Consider the following 19,739-nt stretch of genomic DNA (forward strand, 5'->3'; position numbering starts at 1 on the left):
GTGAGTTATCTACCACGACCCCAAGATCTCTCTCTTGGTCAGTCTCTGCCAGTTCACACCACACCAACTTGTATTTATAGCTAGGAATTTTGGCCTCAATGTGCATTACTTTGCACTTGGCCACACTGAACCTCATCTGCCATGTTGACGCCCACTCACCCAGCCTCAACAGATCCCTTTGGAGTTCCTCACAATCCTCTCTGGTTCTCACCACCCTGAACAATTTAGTGTCATCTACAAACTTGGCCACTTCACTGCTTACTCTCAACTCCAAATCTTTAATGAACAAGTTAAAGAGCATGGGACCCAGTACTGAGCCCTGCAGCACCCCACTGCTTACCGTCTTCCACTGTGAAGACTGCCCATTTATACTCACTCTCTACTTCCTATTACTCAGCCAGTTTTTGATGCACAAGAGGACCTGTCCTTTTACTGCATGACTCTCGAGCTTACTAAGGAGCCTTTGATGAGGAACTTTATCAAACGCTTTCTGGAAGTCAAGGTAAACAACATCTATTGGGTCCCCTTTGTCCACATGTTTGTTCACCCCCTCAAAGAACTCTAACAGGTTAGTGAGGCAAGATCTTCCCTTACAGAACCCATGCTGAGTCTTCCTCAATAACTCGTGTTCATCAATGTGCCTACTCATTCTGTCCTTGATAATGGTTTCTACCAACTTTCCCGGTATTGAAGTCAGACTGACTGGCCTGTAATTTCCCGGGTCTCCTCTGGAACCCTTTTTAAAGATGGGGGTGACATTTGCTACCTTCCAGTCCTCAGGAACGGAGGCAGATTTCAATGAAAGATTACATATTTTTGTCAGAAGATCCACAAGTTCAACTTTGAGTTCTTTCAGAACTCTCGGATGTATGCCATCCGGACCCGGTGACTTATTAGTTTTTAATTTGTCTATCAGTTGAAGGACTTCCTCTCTCATCACCTCAATCTGACTCAGGTCTTTCAACACCCCTTCCAATATTAGTGGTTCTGGAGCAGGCAAACACTTCTCATCTTCCACAGTGAAGACGGATGCAAAAGATGCATTCAGCTTCTCAGCCATTTCCCTATCCTCCTTCAGTAATCCTTTTACCCCACTACCTCCCTGGCTGGTTTCCTACTTCTAATATATTTGAAGAAATTTTTCATTGTTGGTCTTTATGTTTTTTGCAATATGCTCCTCATAGTCCCCTTTTGCCTGCCTGATCACAGTCTTGCATTTGATTTACCACAGCCTGTGTTCCCTTTTATTAACTTCACTTGGGCTAGCTTTCCACCGCTTAAAGGAGTCCTTCTTACCTTTTACAGCTTCCATTACTTTGCTTGTTAACCATGCAGGCTTTTTCTTATACTTGTTTGTGTCTTTCCAATCTTGTGGTATATATTTTATCTGAGCTTCTAGGACTGTAGTTCTAAATAGCCTCCAAGCTTCCCCAAGGGTTTTGACTATATTTACCTTTCCTTTCAGTTTCCTCTTCACATGCCTCCTAATCTCAGAGAATTAACTCCTTTTAAAGTTAAACGTGGTTGTGCTGGTCTTTTGGGGCAACTCCCTATTTATGCAAATGGTGAAATTAATAACGTTATGGTCACTGCTCCCAAGCGGCACGATCATTTTTACATCTCTCACCAGGTCTTGGGCATTACTTAGGACCAAATCCCAAACTGACCCCATGGCAGTGGCTTTTGTCACGATGGCTCAGCTCTGACCTGGACTGCCACACTAGCCTGACCTTGTCAGACCTCAGAAGCCCTGGCTGCTACTTGGATGGGAGACAAGGTTATGCAGGGGATGGAGAAGGCAGAGAAAGAGCTCCTTTTCTCCTTTTCTCACAATACAAGAACTTGTGGACATTCAATGAAATTGCTAAGCAGTTGTGTAAGAACTGATAAAAGGAAGTCCTTCTTCACTCAAAGTGTGATTAACACTTGGAATTCATTGCCATAGGAGGTGGTGGCAGCTGCAAGCACAGCCGGCTTCCAGAGGGGATTGGATAAGCATATGGAGCAGAGGTCCATCAGTGGCTATTAGCCACAGCATATTGTTGGAACTCTCTGTCTGGGGCAACTGATGTTTTGTATTCTTGGTGCTTGGGGGGGGGGGCACAGTGGGAGGGCTTCTAGTGTCCTGGCCCCACTGGTGGACCTCCTGATGGCACCTGGGTTTTTTGGCCCCTGTGTGACACAGAGTGTTGGACTGGAAGGGCCACTGGCCTGATCCAACATGGCTTCTCTTAAGTTCTTATAACTCACCAAATATCAGAGTTGCTGCACAGAGGCAGGCAATGGCAAACCACCTCTGCATGCCTCCTGCCTTGAGAATCCTTGGGGGTCACCATAAGTTGACAGCAACCCCCCCACCCCCCAAAAAACCCCACTCCAGGCTCAGCTCAGGTTGGAAAAATGGGATAGGTATGAGTGTGATGTGTTGAGCATGCATGTCTTTATTCCCCCAGCCCCACCCCCCACCCAGCTTTACCTCCACATCGGACACTTTCATGCGCGTGCCCTCTTTGCCCACAAAGATGTCGTCAATGTCCACCAGGACGTAACGATCCAGGGTCAGGCAGAGCCGCTTGCCAGTCAGGTAAGCGATGGCGTCCACGAAGATGAGCTTGTGCAGCCAGAAGTTGAGGTTGTTCCCAAAGAGGACCCGCTGAATGCCGTCGTGAAGCCCCAGGTCTTGCACCACGGTGGCATGCAGGGCTCGGTGGGCGGCCAGATGAGGGATGGACTCGGAGGACTTGGTGCTGGCCATCAGGACAGGCTCATAGGTGGTGTGGTTGGACTGGAACACCGTCCAGTCGTCCCCAGGCAACGGGCCTTGCTCCACCTCGTTCGCCTGGGTGACGTACAGCAGTGGGGCGCTGGGGTTGATGTGATAGTCCCGCAGCCCCAGGTTGGAATGTAGGAAGAGGGGGAAGCCCTTCAGCTGAGCGCTCAGCAGGCTGTTTTCATTCGCCTTGAAAAAGCCGATGATCCCGACTCCGTATTCCACGCAGTATTTGTCCAAGAGGTCCCTGTTCCAGGTATCCAGGTTCACATACTTCAGAATGTTCTCGTAGATGATGAGAGCGTAGCGGCCGTGGTCCTTGTCCGTCAGAGTGGGCATGTCCCCCTTCCCGGGGGCAATCTCTGTCCGGTACTTGAAGCGGCTGGATTCCAAGATGGCCACGATCTCCTGCCCCAGCTGGGAGTAAATGCTCTCCACGAAGACCAGCACCACGGGGTCCGTGCGGGAGTTGTCCACAGACTTGGTCAGTCTCCAGCTGGCCTGGGGCTGCAGGAGGGCCCGGTGCTGGTTGCTGCAGTCGCTGAAGGGCAGGGGAGGCGGCTCCTTGATCTTGGGGCTGTTGGTGACATAGTAAGCCAGGAAGCACATGGAGACCAGGCTGAAAGCAATCAGCAGCAGGATCAGTCTGTGGAGCTCCAGCTGTCGCACGTGTCGGATGACCTTCCACAGCTGAATCATGGTGAGGCGGGTGGCTCACCCCTCCTCACGCTTGGCGCCCACCAAGCTGCCTCCGGCGCCACCACAGGGAGGACTGGGGGCCACTCAGAGAAAGGAAAGGGCAGCTGCAGAGAGGGGCCAGGCGGGAGCAAGCGGCTACAGGAGCAGGGAGCCCAGTGGCTGGCCATTGATCTCAAGTCACCATGGCCTTCAGTCCCATGGCTCCTGGGCCCAGGGCCTTCCTCCTCCGCTTCCCCTCTGGCTTGGGAGAGTGGCCCCTGGGAGGAGGGGGCGCATGTGCTGCTGCCGCTCGGGGCTTCCTGGCTTCAGAAGTGAATCCGGGGAGGGGAGGGGAGGAGGCAGGGCCCCCCCACAGTCCACAGGGCTGGCTGCTTCAGCAAAGGGGCTTCCCAGTCACATGGTGGCCTCCCTCGACTGGCAACCTGCAATCAAAGAAAGAAAGAAAGACAGGACTCATTAAGGGCAGAATGCACTTCAGCCAAGGGGGGCAGGTGGGTGCCACTCCTGCCTTTGCCATGCGCAGGGGAGCAGAGTGATCACTGGCTACGGGCAGGAGAACATGCTTCACTTAGGCAAGGCCGAGCAACAGCTCCTCGGCTCTGAGAAGTACTGCTTTCCCCACACTCATCTGCAGTTCCTTTTGGTCCCAGGAAAAATGGTATTGTGCTGTGAGTGAAGGCCCAACAGAACCACCTGCAGTTGTAGGAAGGCTCTTGGACCCACAATGCCAACATGCTGACATTTCCTGCTCCAGTTAAGGATCAGCACAGGAGAATGAAGGCCCTGTGGAATTGCACTGCTCAGAGTCTCTCTGCAGGACTTCATGCCCCTTGTCAAGACTTAAGGAAAACGGCTCAGATTTCTGTCCTTCTTTCCCTCCAGGGCTGGCCAAATTGCAGCTTGGGAGCCACACATGGCCCTTCCACACAGATTGTGTGGCTCTCAAAGCCCCCACTGCCCTGCTGGCTGGCTTGGAGAAGGCAGTTCTCTCTTTAAATCACTTCTCCAAGCCAAGCCAACTAGTGGCTTGAAAAATGCATTTAAAGTTAAAATTGTTTTCTTTCCACCTCTACCTCATAAGAACATAAGAGAAGCCATGTTGGATCAGGCCAATGGCCCATCCAGTCCAACACTCTGTGTCACACAGTGGCAAAAAATTTTATACATACACACACACTGTGGCTAATAGCCACTGATGGACCTCTGCTCCATGCCTTCCTCCCTTCCGGCTCTCAAGCATCTGAAGTTCAAGTCTTGCGTCTCCCAACCACCTGACATTTATTCTGTCTGGCTCTTGCATTATGCAGGTTTGCCCACCCTGATCTAATCTATCCCACTGAAGCACAGGTGAAAGGGTCTCTGAAGACACCCCATGAGGAATGCCTATTAGGAGATTAACTCCCTCCTTGAGGTTATTCAGATATTTTGTAGGGTTTATTTTTGTTGTTCCTTTTGTTTCAAAGAGTTGGCAGACAATGTGCACAAGGAAAGGCCATGAAAGAGCTCAGGAAATGCTCAGGGGCAATGTTTAGATTTGCAAAAATCCAAGCACAGCGTAATCTTAGCAGAGATGGCAGGTAGGCATGGCAATGACCTCCAACCAAGCAGCCCTGTGCTGGACGTGGGGCCAGCCCCCAGTCCTCAAACCACCACTCGGGGGGGGGGGCGGGCAGGCGGTAGAGTAATCATTTTAAACTGACTTGTGAACAGAGCAGAGCAGAAACCAGTTGCAGGCAACCAGGCTGGGAAAGGGCCAGCAACGACAGAAGCACAGCTAGACTGACAGGCCCCCCCACAAGGGGAATGCGGACTGTTCTGCACTCTTATCTGCAAGGCTGGTTTTCAAGAGGCCACCTCCACCCACCTCATTTGCCACAGAATCCCTCAAGCAGGGAAACTGGGTTCCTTCCTTGTTTCCTTTATTTATTTACATTACTTATAGTAACTCTTTCTTTACATTACGTTCCTTCACCGAGACTCAATCGAAAGAGAACCACGGGGGCTGCAGACACCTGAAGCAGCTTGAACGTGGCAGGTGGGATGAGGCAGAAAGCACCCAGGCACTGTCTTCAGGCTAACACTACCAGAGAAACAAGTGTAAAGCCGGGCTGCTCAAAGCACTGCCCCCCTCTGGGGTATGAAGGGGCTTCTGGGCCATGTCCCCCTCAAAAGCAACTCACCTGTGGGCTGATTTTGCCTCCCCCGCTCAGCCAGAGGGGAAGGAGGCCTCTCCTCTGTCAGCAGCTGGGCCAGTCGCCTGCTGTGCGCTTTCTGGAAGGTCAGACCAGAACCAGCGCTTTGAAAGAGATTGAGGGAGTTTTCAGCGAAACAAGAGGCAGAACTGACAGAGCAGTTCATCACTGGAAGGGGCTTCCTCAGGAAGAGGCGGGTTTTTAAGCAGAAGCTATGCTGATTCTGTGACTCACTTTGAATTTAGGCAGGTCGCGAGCAGGACACCTTTCTTCTATGCCCAGGGGAATGCCAATTGCCCCTTCGGGGTCAGTTAAGAATTTTCCTCCCGGCCACACTGACCCCAGGATCTAGAGTTTTTTGCCTTCTTCTGGCAGACAGGAGGAGTCAGTGGGGCTGTGGGGGGGGGGGGGAGGTAGCTGTGAATCTCCTGCATTGTACACGGGGGGTTGGACTAGATGACCCTTGAGGTCCCTTCTGGTTCTGTGTTTCTTTGCTAGAACCACCATGTTGAATGCTCGGCTGAATGGCCAGCTGCGACAGGTCTGTCTGTGTCCACAGAACCACTTGGAAACCCCCTTCACACGTGCTAGCTCATTATGGCGACATGAGCCTGACAAGCCACATGGGCACCCCCTCAAGGTGTGCCTCCAAACCCTGCTGCTGCAGACCCTGCCAGTGCCGATCTCTTGAGCAAGGCCCAGGTGTCAAAGGGCCCTCTTGGGACTGTGTCAGCAGATGACATCATGACTGAGAGAAAGATCTCTCGTAGAAATCCATTTGCTCAAAGTGCTGAGCCTGGGCAGCTTTCTGTTCCAAAAGCTCCCTCGTAAGCATCCAAGAAATGGAACTGCAGGCCACACCCAGAGGACCTGACATGTCCCGAATGCTGTGGATGGGGAAAGCCGGCTTCTCTAGGGGGTTGCCAAAGCGAATGAGAGGCTGAGACGGAAGGGACCTGGTTCAGGGGGTTTGGTGACTGCAGGGACATGGCTGGATAAGCAAACAGAGGCTGATTTCGCACTGACCTTTTACTGGCGCGACCACCCTCCTCACGCCGGCGGATCTGCAGGGATTTCGCACCAGAAGCGCCGGCGCAGCCAAAAGAGCCGGCAACTTCTGTCGCGAAACCAGCTCAAACGGAAACCGCCAAGAAGCAGGAAAACGTTTGAGCGGGTTTCGCGACGGAAGTAGCCGGCTCTTTTGGCTGCGCCGGCGCTTCTGGTGCGAAATCCCTGCAGATCCGCCGGCGTGAGGAGGGTGGTCGCGCCAGTAAAAGGTCAGTGCGAAAACGCCCAGAGCCTCCAAAATAGTGTTCCCTCTAAGCTGAGTTTGTGTGAGCTAGCTCACAGTTTTTTGTCTCCAGCTCACACCTTTTTGTCTTAGCTCAGGAAGGAGTGCCCCAGAGCTAACTAATCTATGCAGCAGCTCACAACTTTCATGCCCTAGGCACACAAAGTGAATTTTTGCTCACAAGACTCCACAGGTTAGAGGGAGTCTTGCTCCCAAATTGTGATAGTTCCATGATTACTTGTGGCGCATGCAGTTTGTGTGCCACAGAAACAGACAGGCTTCCACCTCACAATGCCAGTTTTGTGCACCAGAGATGAGGAGAAGCAAATAGCCTTGCCTTCTGAGAACTTGAGTGCCCATTTGTCTTTTAAACGTGAGATTCCGGGCTTAGGTGCGTGATGACTGCTGTGGGCATCTCAGGAGACCACCCAGGTGCTCCAGTGCTCCTGAAGGATCTGGTGCTGGCAGGAACAGCATTCCCAGAAGACAAACACACAACATCACTGCATACATAGCAGGGGCCCCTTGGAGCTCCCTGTCTTCTCCTTGTGAAGAAAAATTGCAGATTTATACCCCACCCTTCTCTCTGAATCAAGAGACTCAGAGTGGCTTCCAATCTCCTTTATCTTCCTCCCCCACACAGACACCCTGTGAGGTGGGTGGGGCTGAGAGGGCTCTCACAGCAGCTGCCCTTTCAAGGACAAGTCCTGCCAGAGCCATGGCTGACCCAAGGCCATTCCAACAGAGCTGGAGATGCTGAAGGTGGAAACTGGGACCTTCTGCATGGACATGGTGAGGTTCACCCCTGAGCCACTGCTTCCCCCTCACCTCAGGTACCAACATTTAGTCAAACTGCAGAACCAAATGTCAACTAAGAGGGCAGCTAGCTTCTCCCCGCCACACACCGTGTGCTACTAAGGGAGACGGAAGCCAGAGCAGCCTCACAACTTTGATTAAGTTGCCCTGAGCATTGCAGTCCTCTGCATCTAGGCCGTCCTTTGTCAGCTTGCGGGTAGAGGAAATCTTGGTGATGTCTCTGCTTCCCCTTCCCTTCTTGGGTCAGCGCTGGCGTTTGGGAGCCCCGGTGGTCCTGGTGACTAAGCAGGACTCTTCTTCCATGGCCAGAGTGCTTTGAGCGGTGCAATTAACTCTATTTAGACAGAAGGGCACGACTAGAAATGCACACACAAGCAGGAAGGCATCCCTTCAGCCGATTTGGTGCTGATGGACTCAAAACTCCTCCCTCCTGTCAGCTGCTAACAATAACCTCTTCCAGCTAAAGCCCACAACATCATTCCGTCAAGCAACACACATGCATAGCCACTCCCTCACACTATACAGCACTGCTCTCTCTCTCACACACACACACGCACAGAGCCCTGTTTCTTCCTCCCTCCCCCATCTCTCAGGCACACAATCCCAGCACTATGGCTCAGTCACAGAGCCTCTGCTTGGCCTGCAGAAGGTCTTGGGTTCATTTCCTGGTAGCTTCTCCAGTTCAAAGGCAATGGGAGACTTCTCAGTCTGAGACCCTGCAGAGCAGCTGCCAGTCCGTGTTGACAATTCTGACCCTCGAGGAGGGACCTGTCTGCAGAGGCACATGGCACAACTTCCTCCTGCCTTTCTTACTCCTTTCTTATTCACATAACACCCCAAAACACAACGTGACTGTCTGGCGCCATTCTCACAGGAATTGGACCCCCCACCTTGGTCCATCGGGGCCAGTCTTGTCTGCAGCCGCTCTCCAGGGTCATCTACTGCCTGCTCCTTTGAACTGGACATGCCAAGGTCTGACTTGGGACGTTCTGTGTCAAGCAGATGCTCTGCCACTGAGTCACACCAGGGCCCCTCCACACTCTCTCTCTCCAACACCCTCCCCCGCACTGTTCTGCAGCCCCTTTGCTCACCTGCTGGACTCTACTGCCACAACAGCCTGCTCAGCCACTTAACGACTGTTTCTCTTTTGGGAAGCCAACTCCAACCACTGGGCCTGAATCTGGCCATCAGGGGGCATAATCTGCCCACTCATGTCACTTTCATTGAAAATGGGGATGTCAAAGCCTCGTTAACATCAGACGGGTCCAGCACATTTCCATCAAACCAGTGAAAGGAAGACTGTGGTGGCTAAAAAGGCAAATACAATTCTGGGCTGTATCAACAGAAGTATAGTATCCAGATCACGTGATGTGATGGTATTGCTTTACTCTGGTCTGGTAACACCTCACCTGGAGTCTCATGTTCAGTTTTGGGCACCACATGTTAAGAAGGATATAGACAAGCTGGAATGGGTCCAGAGGAGGGTGACGAAGATGGTGAGGGGTCTGGAGACCAAGTCCTATGAGGAAAGGTTGAAGGAGCTGGGGATGTTTAGCCTGGAGAGGAGGTGGCTGAGAGGTGATATGATCACCATCTTCAAGTACTTGAAGGGCTGTCATATAGAGGATGCTGTGGAATTGTTTTCTGTGGCCCCAGAAGGTAGGACCAGAGCCAGTGGGTTGAAATTAAAAGAGTTTCCGGCTCAACATTAGGAAGAACTTCCTGACCGTTAGAGCGATTCCTCAGTGGAACAGGCTTCCTCGGGAGGTGGCGGGCTCTTCTTCCTTGGAGGTTTTTAAACAGAGGCTAGATGGCCATCTGACAGCAATGAAGATCCTCTGAATTTAGGGGGAGGTATTTGTGAGTTTCCTGCATTGTGCAGGGGGTTGGACTAGATGACCCTGGAGGTCCCTTCCAACTCTATGATTCTAAGACCCCTGCAAAATACTTCAACTTTTGACCAATGTAAACTGCAAGAACAGTTTATGCTCTATCTATGCAGACAAAATAGTGGTCAGAAAAAGGGAAACCTCAGGCTTCCAATGCAAACGGAGCAATAATTCAGCCATCATTTATCAGATTTCTCTAAAATGTGGCCAGATTAGATTTAGCAAGGGGTATGTTCTCCACAATAAATCTAAGAAAACCCTGTTTACGAGACAGAAGAGTTTTTAAGTTTTAACCAAGATGCCTTCAGCTATGGATTTAATCTTGCAGCTGCCTAATACAGACATCTTTAAGGAAATACCCAGGGGCAAGCTACAGTTTGGGCAGGCAGTCCTCAATCATCCTCCACACGAGACCGGAACAAGAGACACCTTGAGTACTATGCAGAGTTGCCACCTCTGGCCTGGGAGATTCCTGGAGATATGGGGGCAACACCTGTGGGCCACAGAAGGCCCCCCCCCAGCTGCCAGAGGGGAACGAGCTCTGCTCTCTGCAGACCCTGGAGGGGGCACCTCTAGTATCCATCCTGCAAGACGGCTGCTTCAACAGGAACTTGGTTCTCCCAGATCTGCTTTCCTCCAGGGAGAACAATCCCAGATTAACCACTGTTTGTCGCTGGGCACTGGTCTGAGGTGGGGCCGTGGTTAAGAGTGTTGGACTAGGAGCAGGGGCACCTGGGTTCAAATCCCAGCTTGTTTCCTGGAAGCTGGCAGGGTGACTGACCCTCTCAGCCTAGCCTACCTCACAGGGTTGTTGTGAGGATAAAACAGAGGAGAGAGATGTAAGTCGCTTTGAGTCTCCACTGGAGAGAAAGGGACATCATTCATTCATTCATTCATTCAATGCCTATCCCACCCGTCTCCTGCAGTGCATGGCTCGGAATGGCTCACAACAGTTTAAAAAAACATGTGACTAAACCATAAGGTTCATCAATTAAAACAGATTAACAGTTAAAAATCTGAGTACCTAGAAATACCCCATTGAGACAACATCTGGCAGGTTCCACTAAAAAGAAAAGGATTAGTCAATGGTGTCTTGCATGCTCTGCAAAACTCTGATGGGCCCCACAGGGCACACACGTGTCTCCTGTGATCAAGCACTCCACCAGGACTGGGCTATGATGGAAAAAGCCCTCACCCTGGTGGGATCAATACCAAAAAATGGTGTGAGGATGATGAGCGCAAGCAGCACAGGGGGTGCCAGGCCAAGACTGTTCAGGGCCTTAAAGGTTATCAGCAGCACCTGCAGCCTACCCAGGAAACAAACCAGCAACCAGTGCAGCTGCCTCCAAATGGGCCGGTCAACAGCCTGGCAGCTGCATTCTGCATCACCTGCCGTTTCCAAAGCATTCCCAAGGGCAGCCCGCCCCCCCCCCCCCCTGGCAGTCTGGAGGTTAGCAAGCAAATAAATATCCTGTGCAAAACGTTCCTGCCAAGGCTATTACTGCACGCCTCCTGAGATTATCATGCCACTCTGGAGATCGGATTAAAGGAAAGATCACATTGGGCATAGCTGTAGAGAGCCAGTTCGGTGAAGTGGTTAAGTGCGGACTCTTATCTGGGAGAACCGGGTTTAATTCCCCACTCCTCCACTTGCAGCTGCTGGAATGGACTTGGGTCAGCCAGAGCTCTCGCAGGAGTTGTCCTTGAAAGGGCAGCTGCTGTGAGAGCCCTCTCAGCCCCACCTACCTCACAGGGTGTTTGTTGTTGGGGTGGGGGGGAAGGTAGAGGAGATTGTGACCACTCTGAGACTCTGAGATTCAGAGTATAGGGTGGGATATAAATCCAAATCTTCTTTTTGCTACTGGAACTGTTTATTTGGATGTCATTTCTCCTGCCAGCCTATCCCTTGTCTTCCTGCCCCACAGCATTTTTGTCTGGGGTGGGGGTGGGGGGTGGAGGCTGTCAAGGGACAACCACACTTCCTGCTGAGCTCCCAAGAAGCACAGGAATAAAATGGGAAAGTGCTCAAAGGTTCAAGGATGCTCACTGGACCTGCTTCTTAGCAGGGCAGGAAAGAAAGCCAGTCATAGCTGCCCGCTCTTAAAAGTCACAGGCATGGACAGCAAAAGAAGGCAGAAGAATTCTGTGCCGCTCCACTTCCAGGGGCTGTGAGTTTGGGCAACTTCCCAAAGCAGCATCCTGCAACATCCTCTCAGCCACTTCAGGAAAGCCCTGCTGAAGAGGAAAGCACTGCGGGAATGCCAAGAAGAGCGGCAGAGAAGACAGGAGCCACTGTCGGTATGGGAAGCAAGAGGCTGCTAAAAGCCATTCAGAATCCATCACATCTTCTACTCCGAAGGTTCCAGTGAAGATACAGATGGCATTGAACAGGGAGAGAATGAGAAGTGCTCTATGGTGGGTAAAACTAACGGAAGGGCTTTTTTTGTAGCAGGAACTCCTTTGCATACTAGGCCACACACCCTGATGGAGCCAATCCTCCTGGAGCTCAAAGTAGGCCCTGTAAGAAGAACCTTGTCAGCTCTTCAAAGACAACCTTGGCTGCTCATTTGCAAACGTTGCAGTCTCCGAAGGTGCTGAAGACCAGCCCCAGGCAGTACATGTGTTAGCAGAGCCAAGGGACCAGCGCCAGAGGTATGGAATGCAGAAAAACAGCAAGAGTCCATGAAGAAAGGAAGGGCAAGAGATATCCACCCAAGCAAAACTAGCAGAGCTTTGGCTTTTTGGTTTTTCAGAAAAACTGAGTCACTGAAGCCTGATGAACAATCAGTGGCATCCTCCATTACTTAAGCCTGCTTCTGAAGTACTGCTTTCACCTCCTCTCTCCAGTCCATCGTATTGTGAAATGATGTCATTTTTACATGGATTGGGGTGAGGCCAGAGCGTCTCTCCCCTCTGACTCTTCACCTGAGCGCGCGGCATTCAGCATGAAAAGAAGACTTGTTTTATATCCTGAACAGTGGCAAAGAAGCGACGTTCCTCAGTGGTATGAGAAAAGATACCTAGCTGCACTGTACGGTCATTTTGACAAAGTTATCGGTCATTTAATACCCATGGAACATAGCAACGCCCTCTTCTCATTTTAGTTCCCCCTCTCTGTTGCACTGTGAGACAGATTCTGAGTCTGAGACCGATTTACCTCGCTCTCAGACTCCTCTTCCCTGCGGGGCTTCTGTTGGATTCCACACTATCAGATTTCACCTGGGGCTGCAACTAGCTTCATCTTTTTCACACAGCAAACAAGATCCTCTAAAGAACAGTTTCTGTTTTCCGTGTGAAAAAGGCGAAGCTAGTTGCAGCCCCAGGGCAGAGAGTGTGAAATCAGAAGGAAACCCTGGTGGAGAACAGGAGCACGAGAGCAGCATAAGGCTAGTGGGGAATCAGTTTGAGAGTCCATCAGTCCATGCTGGTGATCCCTTTACTGGCTTGTTCTTAACGAACCACACAAGATCAGTCTCATCCCGTGAATGTGTGATGGGGAAGGAAGCATTTGAGGGCTCCAGAAGGAAGCCATCTGAAAGAACAGCTCCTCCTCAGTACAGAAAACTCGATCTTTCCTTCTTGCAAACAGAGAGAAAGACGAGGCAGAAAGAGAATTGGGACAGGGAGGGGGAGGGGGGGAGTATAATGGCTGTTCACTTTGTTCAAAACTCAAAGCTTTTATTTATATTAAAGCGGCTAATCTAAAAGGTAGGATCCTGGGTTCTAAGCACAGCCTTGACACCCTAATGACTTTCCCCAATTAGGCACCTGGATGTTCTCCGTTGCCTCCGCTGCTGGGCGGACTAACGCTATTTTGCTGTTGCGTTATTATGAAATGGTTGCGTTCTGCGAACACCATACATTACACTCCTCCCCCCTTAGTTCGTGACATAATCCTGGAGGTAGGCGGGAGGTCGGCGCTCCCGTGTTGAACGCCTTGGGGTTGCTTGCAGTGCCGGGCCGGCTTCGGTTTCTGGGGTCCCTCCGGGGGCCTGAGCGTCGGTGGGCTGCGGGTCTGTTTCTGGGGGCTGGTTCCCCTCTGCTTGTGGGTGTGGGCTTGGTGTTGGTGCAGGGTTTGTTGGTGGCTCCTCGGACCCCGCCACTCCCCTCGTTTCCATGGGTACCTCTGGTAGGGTCCGGCGGCGCATCTGGTCGATGTGCCGGCGTAGGATCTGGCCCCCCTCGGTGGATACCTCGTAGTGGCGGGACCCCACGACCCGTAGTACCCGCCCGGCTACCCACTCTGGTCCCGAAGCGTAGTTGCGGGCGAACACTGGGTCCCCCGCGAAGAACCCCCTAGCCGCGTCTCTGACCTCCGGGGATCCTCGCACGTCGGAGGCTCGGTCGGGGTGCAGTCGGTCCAGCCTTGTGGTGAGCTTGCGTCCCATGAGGAGCTCGGCTGGGCTGACCCCGGTGACTGGGTTCGGGATGACCCGGTTGTCGAAGAGGAACGCGGCTAGTCTGTGGTCCCAGTTGCCCTGCACTATTCTGCCCAGGGCCTCTTTTGTTGTACGAACCATCCGCTCAGCCTGGCCGTTAGTGGCCGGGTGGAAGGGGGCCGACCTGATGTGTCTTATGAGGTACCTTTGGAGGAACGCCTAGAATTCCCCCGAGGTGAATGCTGCCCCGTTGTCCGAGACCACGGTGTCCGGGATGCCGTGGGTGCACAGGACCCTGCGTAGTGCTCTAATTGCCGCTGCGGAAGAGGTGGACCCCATGGGGATGACCTCTAACCATTTTGTGTATGCGTCTACAATGATTATAAAGATCTGCCCCTGGAATGGCCCCGCGAAGTCTATGTGGAGCCGGGACCAAGGTTTCCTTGTCGTCTCCCACCGTGTAGCCGGGGCGCTGGGTGGGTCCGGCCGCGACTCCTGGCACGTGCTGCACCGTTGGACCCATTTTTCTATCTCCCCGTCCATTCCCGGCCACCACACATAGCTCCTGGCTAGGGCCTTCATTTTCACTATGCCGGGGTGTGTTTCGTGGAGTGATTCCAGGACCCGTTTCTGTAGAGGGGGGGGACCACCACCCGGCTCCCCCATAGCAGGCACCCCTTGTGGGCTGCAAGTTCCTCCCATCTCATTTTGTAGGGCTTGAACTCTTCCCCCATGTCCCCTTCTGGCCACCCCCTCACCACCCAGTCGAGCACCCTTGCCAGAGTTCTGTTTTTCCCTGTGGCCTTGGCCACCTCTGCCGCGTGGAGGGGCTGGTCTGGGAGTGACTCGACTGACATGACCAGGTGTGCTGGGGCAGGATCGGGGCCCGTGTCTGGAAGCGGCAAGCGGCTGAGAGCGTCCGCGTGGCCCATCGCCTTACCCGCCCTGTGTACCAAGGTGTAGGTGTATGAGTTGAGGAATTGGTTCCACCTCAACACCCTTTGGTACAGGATTTGTGGAGTTTGGCGGTCGGGGGCCAGCAGACCCAAAAGCGGCTTATGGTCGGTCGCTATTGTGAACCAGCGCCCATACAAATAATCATTAAATTTGTGGACCCCCGCTACAATGGCAAGGGCTTCCTTGTCGATTTGAGCGTAATTACGCTCCGCCGATGTCAGTGTGCGCGAATAGTAAGTGACCGGTACCTCCCGGCCGTCCGGTAGTTGGTGTCCCAGGACTGCGCCCACCCCGTACGGCGATGCATCGCATGCCAGGATGACCGGGAGGCGCTCGTCGAAGTGGTGCAGCACCGCGTTTGAGACCAGAACGTCTTTCACTGCCTGGAAAGCGGCGGCTTGCCTCTTCCCCCACACCCATGGAGCTTTTTTGTCCAGTAACCGGTGTAGGGGCTCGGCAATGGCCGCCTTGTGGGGTATGAATGTGTGGTAAAAATTGAGAACCCCCAAGAAGCTCTGTAGCTCCGCTTTACACGTGGGGGCTGGGGCTTGGACGATGGCCCTGGTTTTCTCCTCGGTCGGGTGGATTCCCTCCGTGTCCACGGCGAATCCCAGGAACTCCACCCGTGGCACCCCCAGCAAGCACTTTTCCCTCTTTACTCTTAGGCCAGCAGCTTGGAAACGGCGGAGCACTTCCCTGAGGCGGTTGCTGAACTCCTCAGGGTCCAAGGCGGCGATCAAAACGTCGTCGAAAAACGGCTGGACTCCGGGAATCCCTTTGAGGAGAGCATCCATTATACTCTGGAAGATCCCCGGAGCTACGCTGACCCCAAACTGTAGCCTGTTCACCCTGAACGCCCCCCTGTGGGTGACAATCGTCTGTGCCTCAGCCGTTTTGGCATCCACCGGAAGCTGCTGGTAGGCTTGTGCCAAGTCCAACTTCCCGAAAATCTTTGACCCCGCAAAGGCGGCCAGAACGTGGCTGACTACCGGCACTGGGTATGGGTTATCCTGGAGCGCTTTGTTGATTGTGCACTTATAGTCAGCACATATCCGCACCTCCCCATTGGGTTTGACCGGAGTCACTATGGGGGTCTCCCACATGGCATAGTCAACCGGCTCCAGGACCCCCTGTGCTACTAAGCGGTCCAACTCCTCCTCGATTTTAGGCTTCAGGGCAAAGGGGACCCTCCTTGCCTTGAGCCGGATCGGTCTGACCGTTGGGTCGAGTGGTAGGGAGATGGCCGGGCCCTTGTAACTACCCAGCAACCCGTCAAATACGTCTGGGAACTCTCTGCACACCTCCCCGAACCCTCCTGCTGTGGTCGTTTGTGCCACCTCAATGCGGATTCCCAAGGGGCCAAACCATGCAAGACCCAACAGGGTGGTAAGCGGTCGCTTGACCACCAGGATGTCTAGCGGGCCCCTGAAGGACCCTCGCTCCACGTGCACCCGTGCCCACCCCGCGATCTGAACCGGGTTTTTCTGGAAGTCCCGCAAGATAAAATTTGCCGGTCGCAGCTGCACCCCCTGGCTGGGGCATAGCTTTCTCAGGGTCTCCTCCGCGATTATGGAAATGGAGGAGCCTGAGTCCACTTCCATGAGGCAGGGGGCTCCTTCTATGAGGACCGCCATCTTGATCTTGTTGGGGGTGGTAAGGGGCAAGTGCAGTACCTGGAGTGTGGTGGAGGCCGTGGAGTGGGACTTGGCAGCCTCGTGGTGCGCGGTTGGCCGCGGGCGGTAGGACTTGGCTCGGCAAGCCCGCGCTATGTGGCCGGTCTTCCCACAGCTCCTGCAGTCCCAGGTCCGGTACTGGCAGTCCCGTCGGTCGTGGGGGTCGCCGCAGCTGGCGCATTTAGTCCTTTCGTTGGTGCGCTGATTCGGCCTTCGCTGGCTCGGGGGCGCTGTGGAGCTCGGGTGGTTGGTCCTGTGGAGCGGCGCATCTGGAAGGCTTCTCCCTCATCCTGGTGCTCGGGTTCCAGCTCCTCGTGGTGGGCGGTCTCGGTCTTGGCCCTGGGGAAGGTCCGGGTGGTCCTCTCGAACGCCACAGCCTCACTGAAGGCGCTCTGGAGGGTGAGCTCTTCTTTGGCGAAGAGCTTCTGCTGGAGCCTCTCGTCGCGGAGGCCCCACGTGAATCGGTCGGCCAGGGTGTCTTCCAGCTGGGGGAAGTTGCAGTTCCCGGCGATTTTGCGGAGGGCCGCCAAGTAGTCAGCGGCCGATTCTCCTGCAGCCTGGTCCCTTCTGTGGAACAGGAACCTGCGGGCCACCCGTGAAGGCTGGGGCGAGAAATGGCCGGTGAGGAGCCTGATGATGTCCTCGTAGGACTTCTCCGTTAGGCGGTCGGGAGCCGAGAGACCCTTGGCGATCTCGAACGTGGCCGGGCCGCAGACGCTCAGGAGAACGTCCCTCTTCATGCTAGCGTCAGTGACCTTGTTGGCCCTGAGGTAGAACTCAACCCGTTCCGCGTAGGATTCCCAGCCCTCTGGATTTGCGGGGTCGAAGGTCTCGATGTAGCTGGTGGTTCCGCGCTGGGTTGCCATGGCAGCGGCGGTCGCGACCCGCGGTTGCCCTAGATCTCCGTAGTAGCCGATGAGGCTAGAATCCCACCTTCGTCGCCACTGTAATGTACCAGTTGCGGAGACGAGAGTAGGGCAACGTATTTTATTACATGGTACAAAACAAGATGGAAGAGAGGAAACACGCGGGCCGGGCCCCGCATATATACAGCACCGGAACTATTCTTCCTGCTGGCCAGTCCAATGTAGGCCAGCCATATTTCCCGCCACTAGCTGTGATTGGCGGGTGGCGGCGCTCCGCGCAGAGGCACCTGGATGTTCTCCGTTGCCTCCGCTGCTGGGCGGACTAACGCTATTTTGCTGTTGCGTTATTATGAAATGGTTGCGTTCTGCGAACGCCATACATTACACTTCACATTCTTTCCGCAAAGGAAAGGGGGGTCAATTACGAAAGAATTCCGAAGCGTCAAACGCGCCAGGCAGACCTTGTCAGGAGCCAGGTGTTTCTGGCAGACCCTGGGAATCTGGGGGAGGGGCAAGGGCGCCGCCCACTTGGAGCAGAGGAGGCATCATTTCTCCAGAGGGAGCCTGGCTGAGTCACTGGAAGAGCCCTGCCCCACGGCACTGGTGCCAGCCTGGCCTGGCCAAACCTTCACAGAAACAGCTGGGCACTGCCCTCCTGGAGCACCAGCAGCAGCATGCAGCCATGTGCCAGGATCCTGGCTTGGCACTGCTAGACTTGCCCTCCTCTCACTTTGCACCTGGAAAACTACAACTGGAGAAGGGGGGGCAGGAAGAGGGAGGCAACTTCACCAGTCGCCTTTGCATGACGGAACACAAAGCAGGAAGAACCGGCCATTTCTTTTTCCTTCTTACACATGCTGCCGTCACACCATCTCTGCCCTCCACGGGGAAGGCAAAACGCAGGCCTGAGAGGCACCCAAGGCAGCCTTCCCAAAAACCCTTGAGGAAGCTCTTGCATTAAAGATGGCCTCATTCATCACGATCCCCACTCCTGTGCTGGCTGCATGCAGAGAACAATTCTCAGCCCCCGCTTGCTGGCTCGCTCTGCTGTGAGCCTGTTGCTTCCCAGAGGGAGTATTAGGTAATGAACTGCTCTGAGCCCTCTTTCAGCTCACACGCCTGGCCTCCTCAAGGCAGAATGCACTGGCTGCCTCCCCACCTACCCCCCCCCCCCGCTGAAACTCTGAGGACTCTTTGGACTCACAGCTCCACAACCCTCCTGACAACACGAGGAATCCCCAGCCCAGCCCACTGAAAGGGGAGGGAGGAAATGTTTTGCACATTCAAAGAAGAACCACAGCTCTCTCTACACACCGGACCACTGACTTGTTGGGCTCCTGTGTATCTGGGGGCGGAGGGGAGGGGGAGGCATGACTCTAAGACAATGCAAGGCATTGCTAACAGCAGGAGCTGAAAGAGACAAGCACAATGGAAGTGGGCTGGGGAGGCGAAGTGGAACTTCAGAGGGCCAGATGGCAGAGGAAGGAGGCGCAGATGGAGTCATGCACGCAGGGCCCTCGCAGGGCACCAAGAGGCCACGGAGCTCCGAAGACGCACTTTGCATCACCCGAGGACAAAACAAAAAGGGGGGTGAGTGATCTTCTCATTACGCAAAACCAATCAAAATGTGCAAGCAGCAGCAGCGTTCTGCTCACAGGCTGACAGAAACGATTCCTTGACATGCCCACATGCCCCCACCCCCGCCTCAACCCCTTGTCTTTATAAGCAGAGAAGTAGGAAGCAACTAGTGACGACAACAATCCCCCACCCCCAAAGTCCCCCCTCCCCAGCTCAGGAAGGCCCAAGATGGCTGTGGGGCAGAAGCACAACACTCCCCCCCCCCCGCCAGCACTCCCATTTCTGTGCCTGAATCACAAGGAAGCTTGTGGGACGAGGTGGAGTTATTTACATAAACGTCACCTGCTTCAGGTTGGGTTTAACAAGACAACAAACGCTGCAACAGAGCACAGTTCTGCTAACCTGCCCCTTCTCCCTAGACCTTGTTCCAGAGAAAAGCACCTGCGGTCTGACTTGGAATCAATACACAGCCTGGTTGCGGAATGTAACAAAGGTTGCACTGCCATCTGCAAACTGCAAACACCCAGCGCAGACCCCTAAATCATTTCCTCTATTTTAAGAAACAGTTTTAATTCCTCTTTTTGAGAAATTGTGGAGTTCCGGGAAGAAAGAGGGTTGAAAAGGCACAG

At 53.7% G+C, this 19,739-nt stretch overlaps 1 protein-coding gene and 1 pseudogene across 1 annotated transcript in view; both read right to left on the bottom strand.

Moving 5' to 3' along the window:
* The window catches only part of NDST2 (N-deacetylase and N-sulfotransferase 2), a 33,772-nt gene extending 30,228 nt beyond the window's left edge, over positions 1-3,544 (bottom strand). Inside the window, exon 1 of the mRNA XM_060236659.1 lies at positions 2,477-3,544. Coding sequence (XP_060092642.1) covers positions 2,477-3,469 — 993 coding nt within the window. The 5' untranslated portion in view covers positions 3,470-3,544. The remainder of the gene's footprint in view (positions 1-2,476) is intronic.
* A 1,994-nt stretch (positions 3,545-5,538) lies between these two features.
* Positions 5,539-17,532, bottom strand: LOC132570223 (uncharacterized protein K02A2.6-like; annotated as a pseudogene).
* Positions 17,533-19,739: the final 2,207 nt, after the last annotated feature.

The sequence above is a fragment of the Heteronotia binoei genome, chromosome 4, assembly GCF_032191835.1.
Source record: "Heteronotia binoei isolate CCM8104 ecotype False Entrance Well chromosome 4, APGP_CSIRO_Hbin_v1, whole genome shotgun sequence".
Taxonomy (NCBI): domain Eukaryota; kingdom Metazoa; phylum Chordata; class Lepidosauria; order Squamata; family Gekkonidae; genus Heteronotia; species Heteronotia binoei.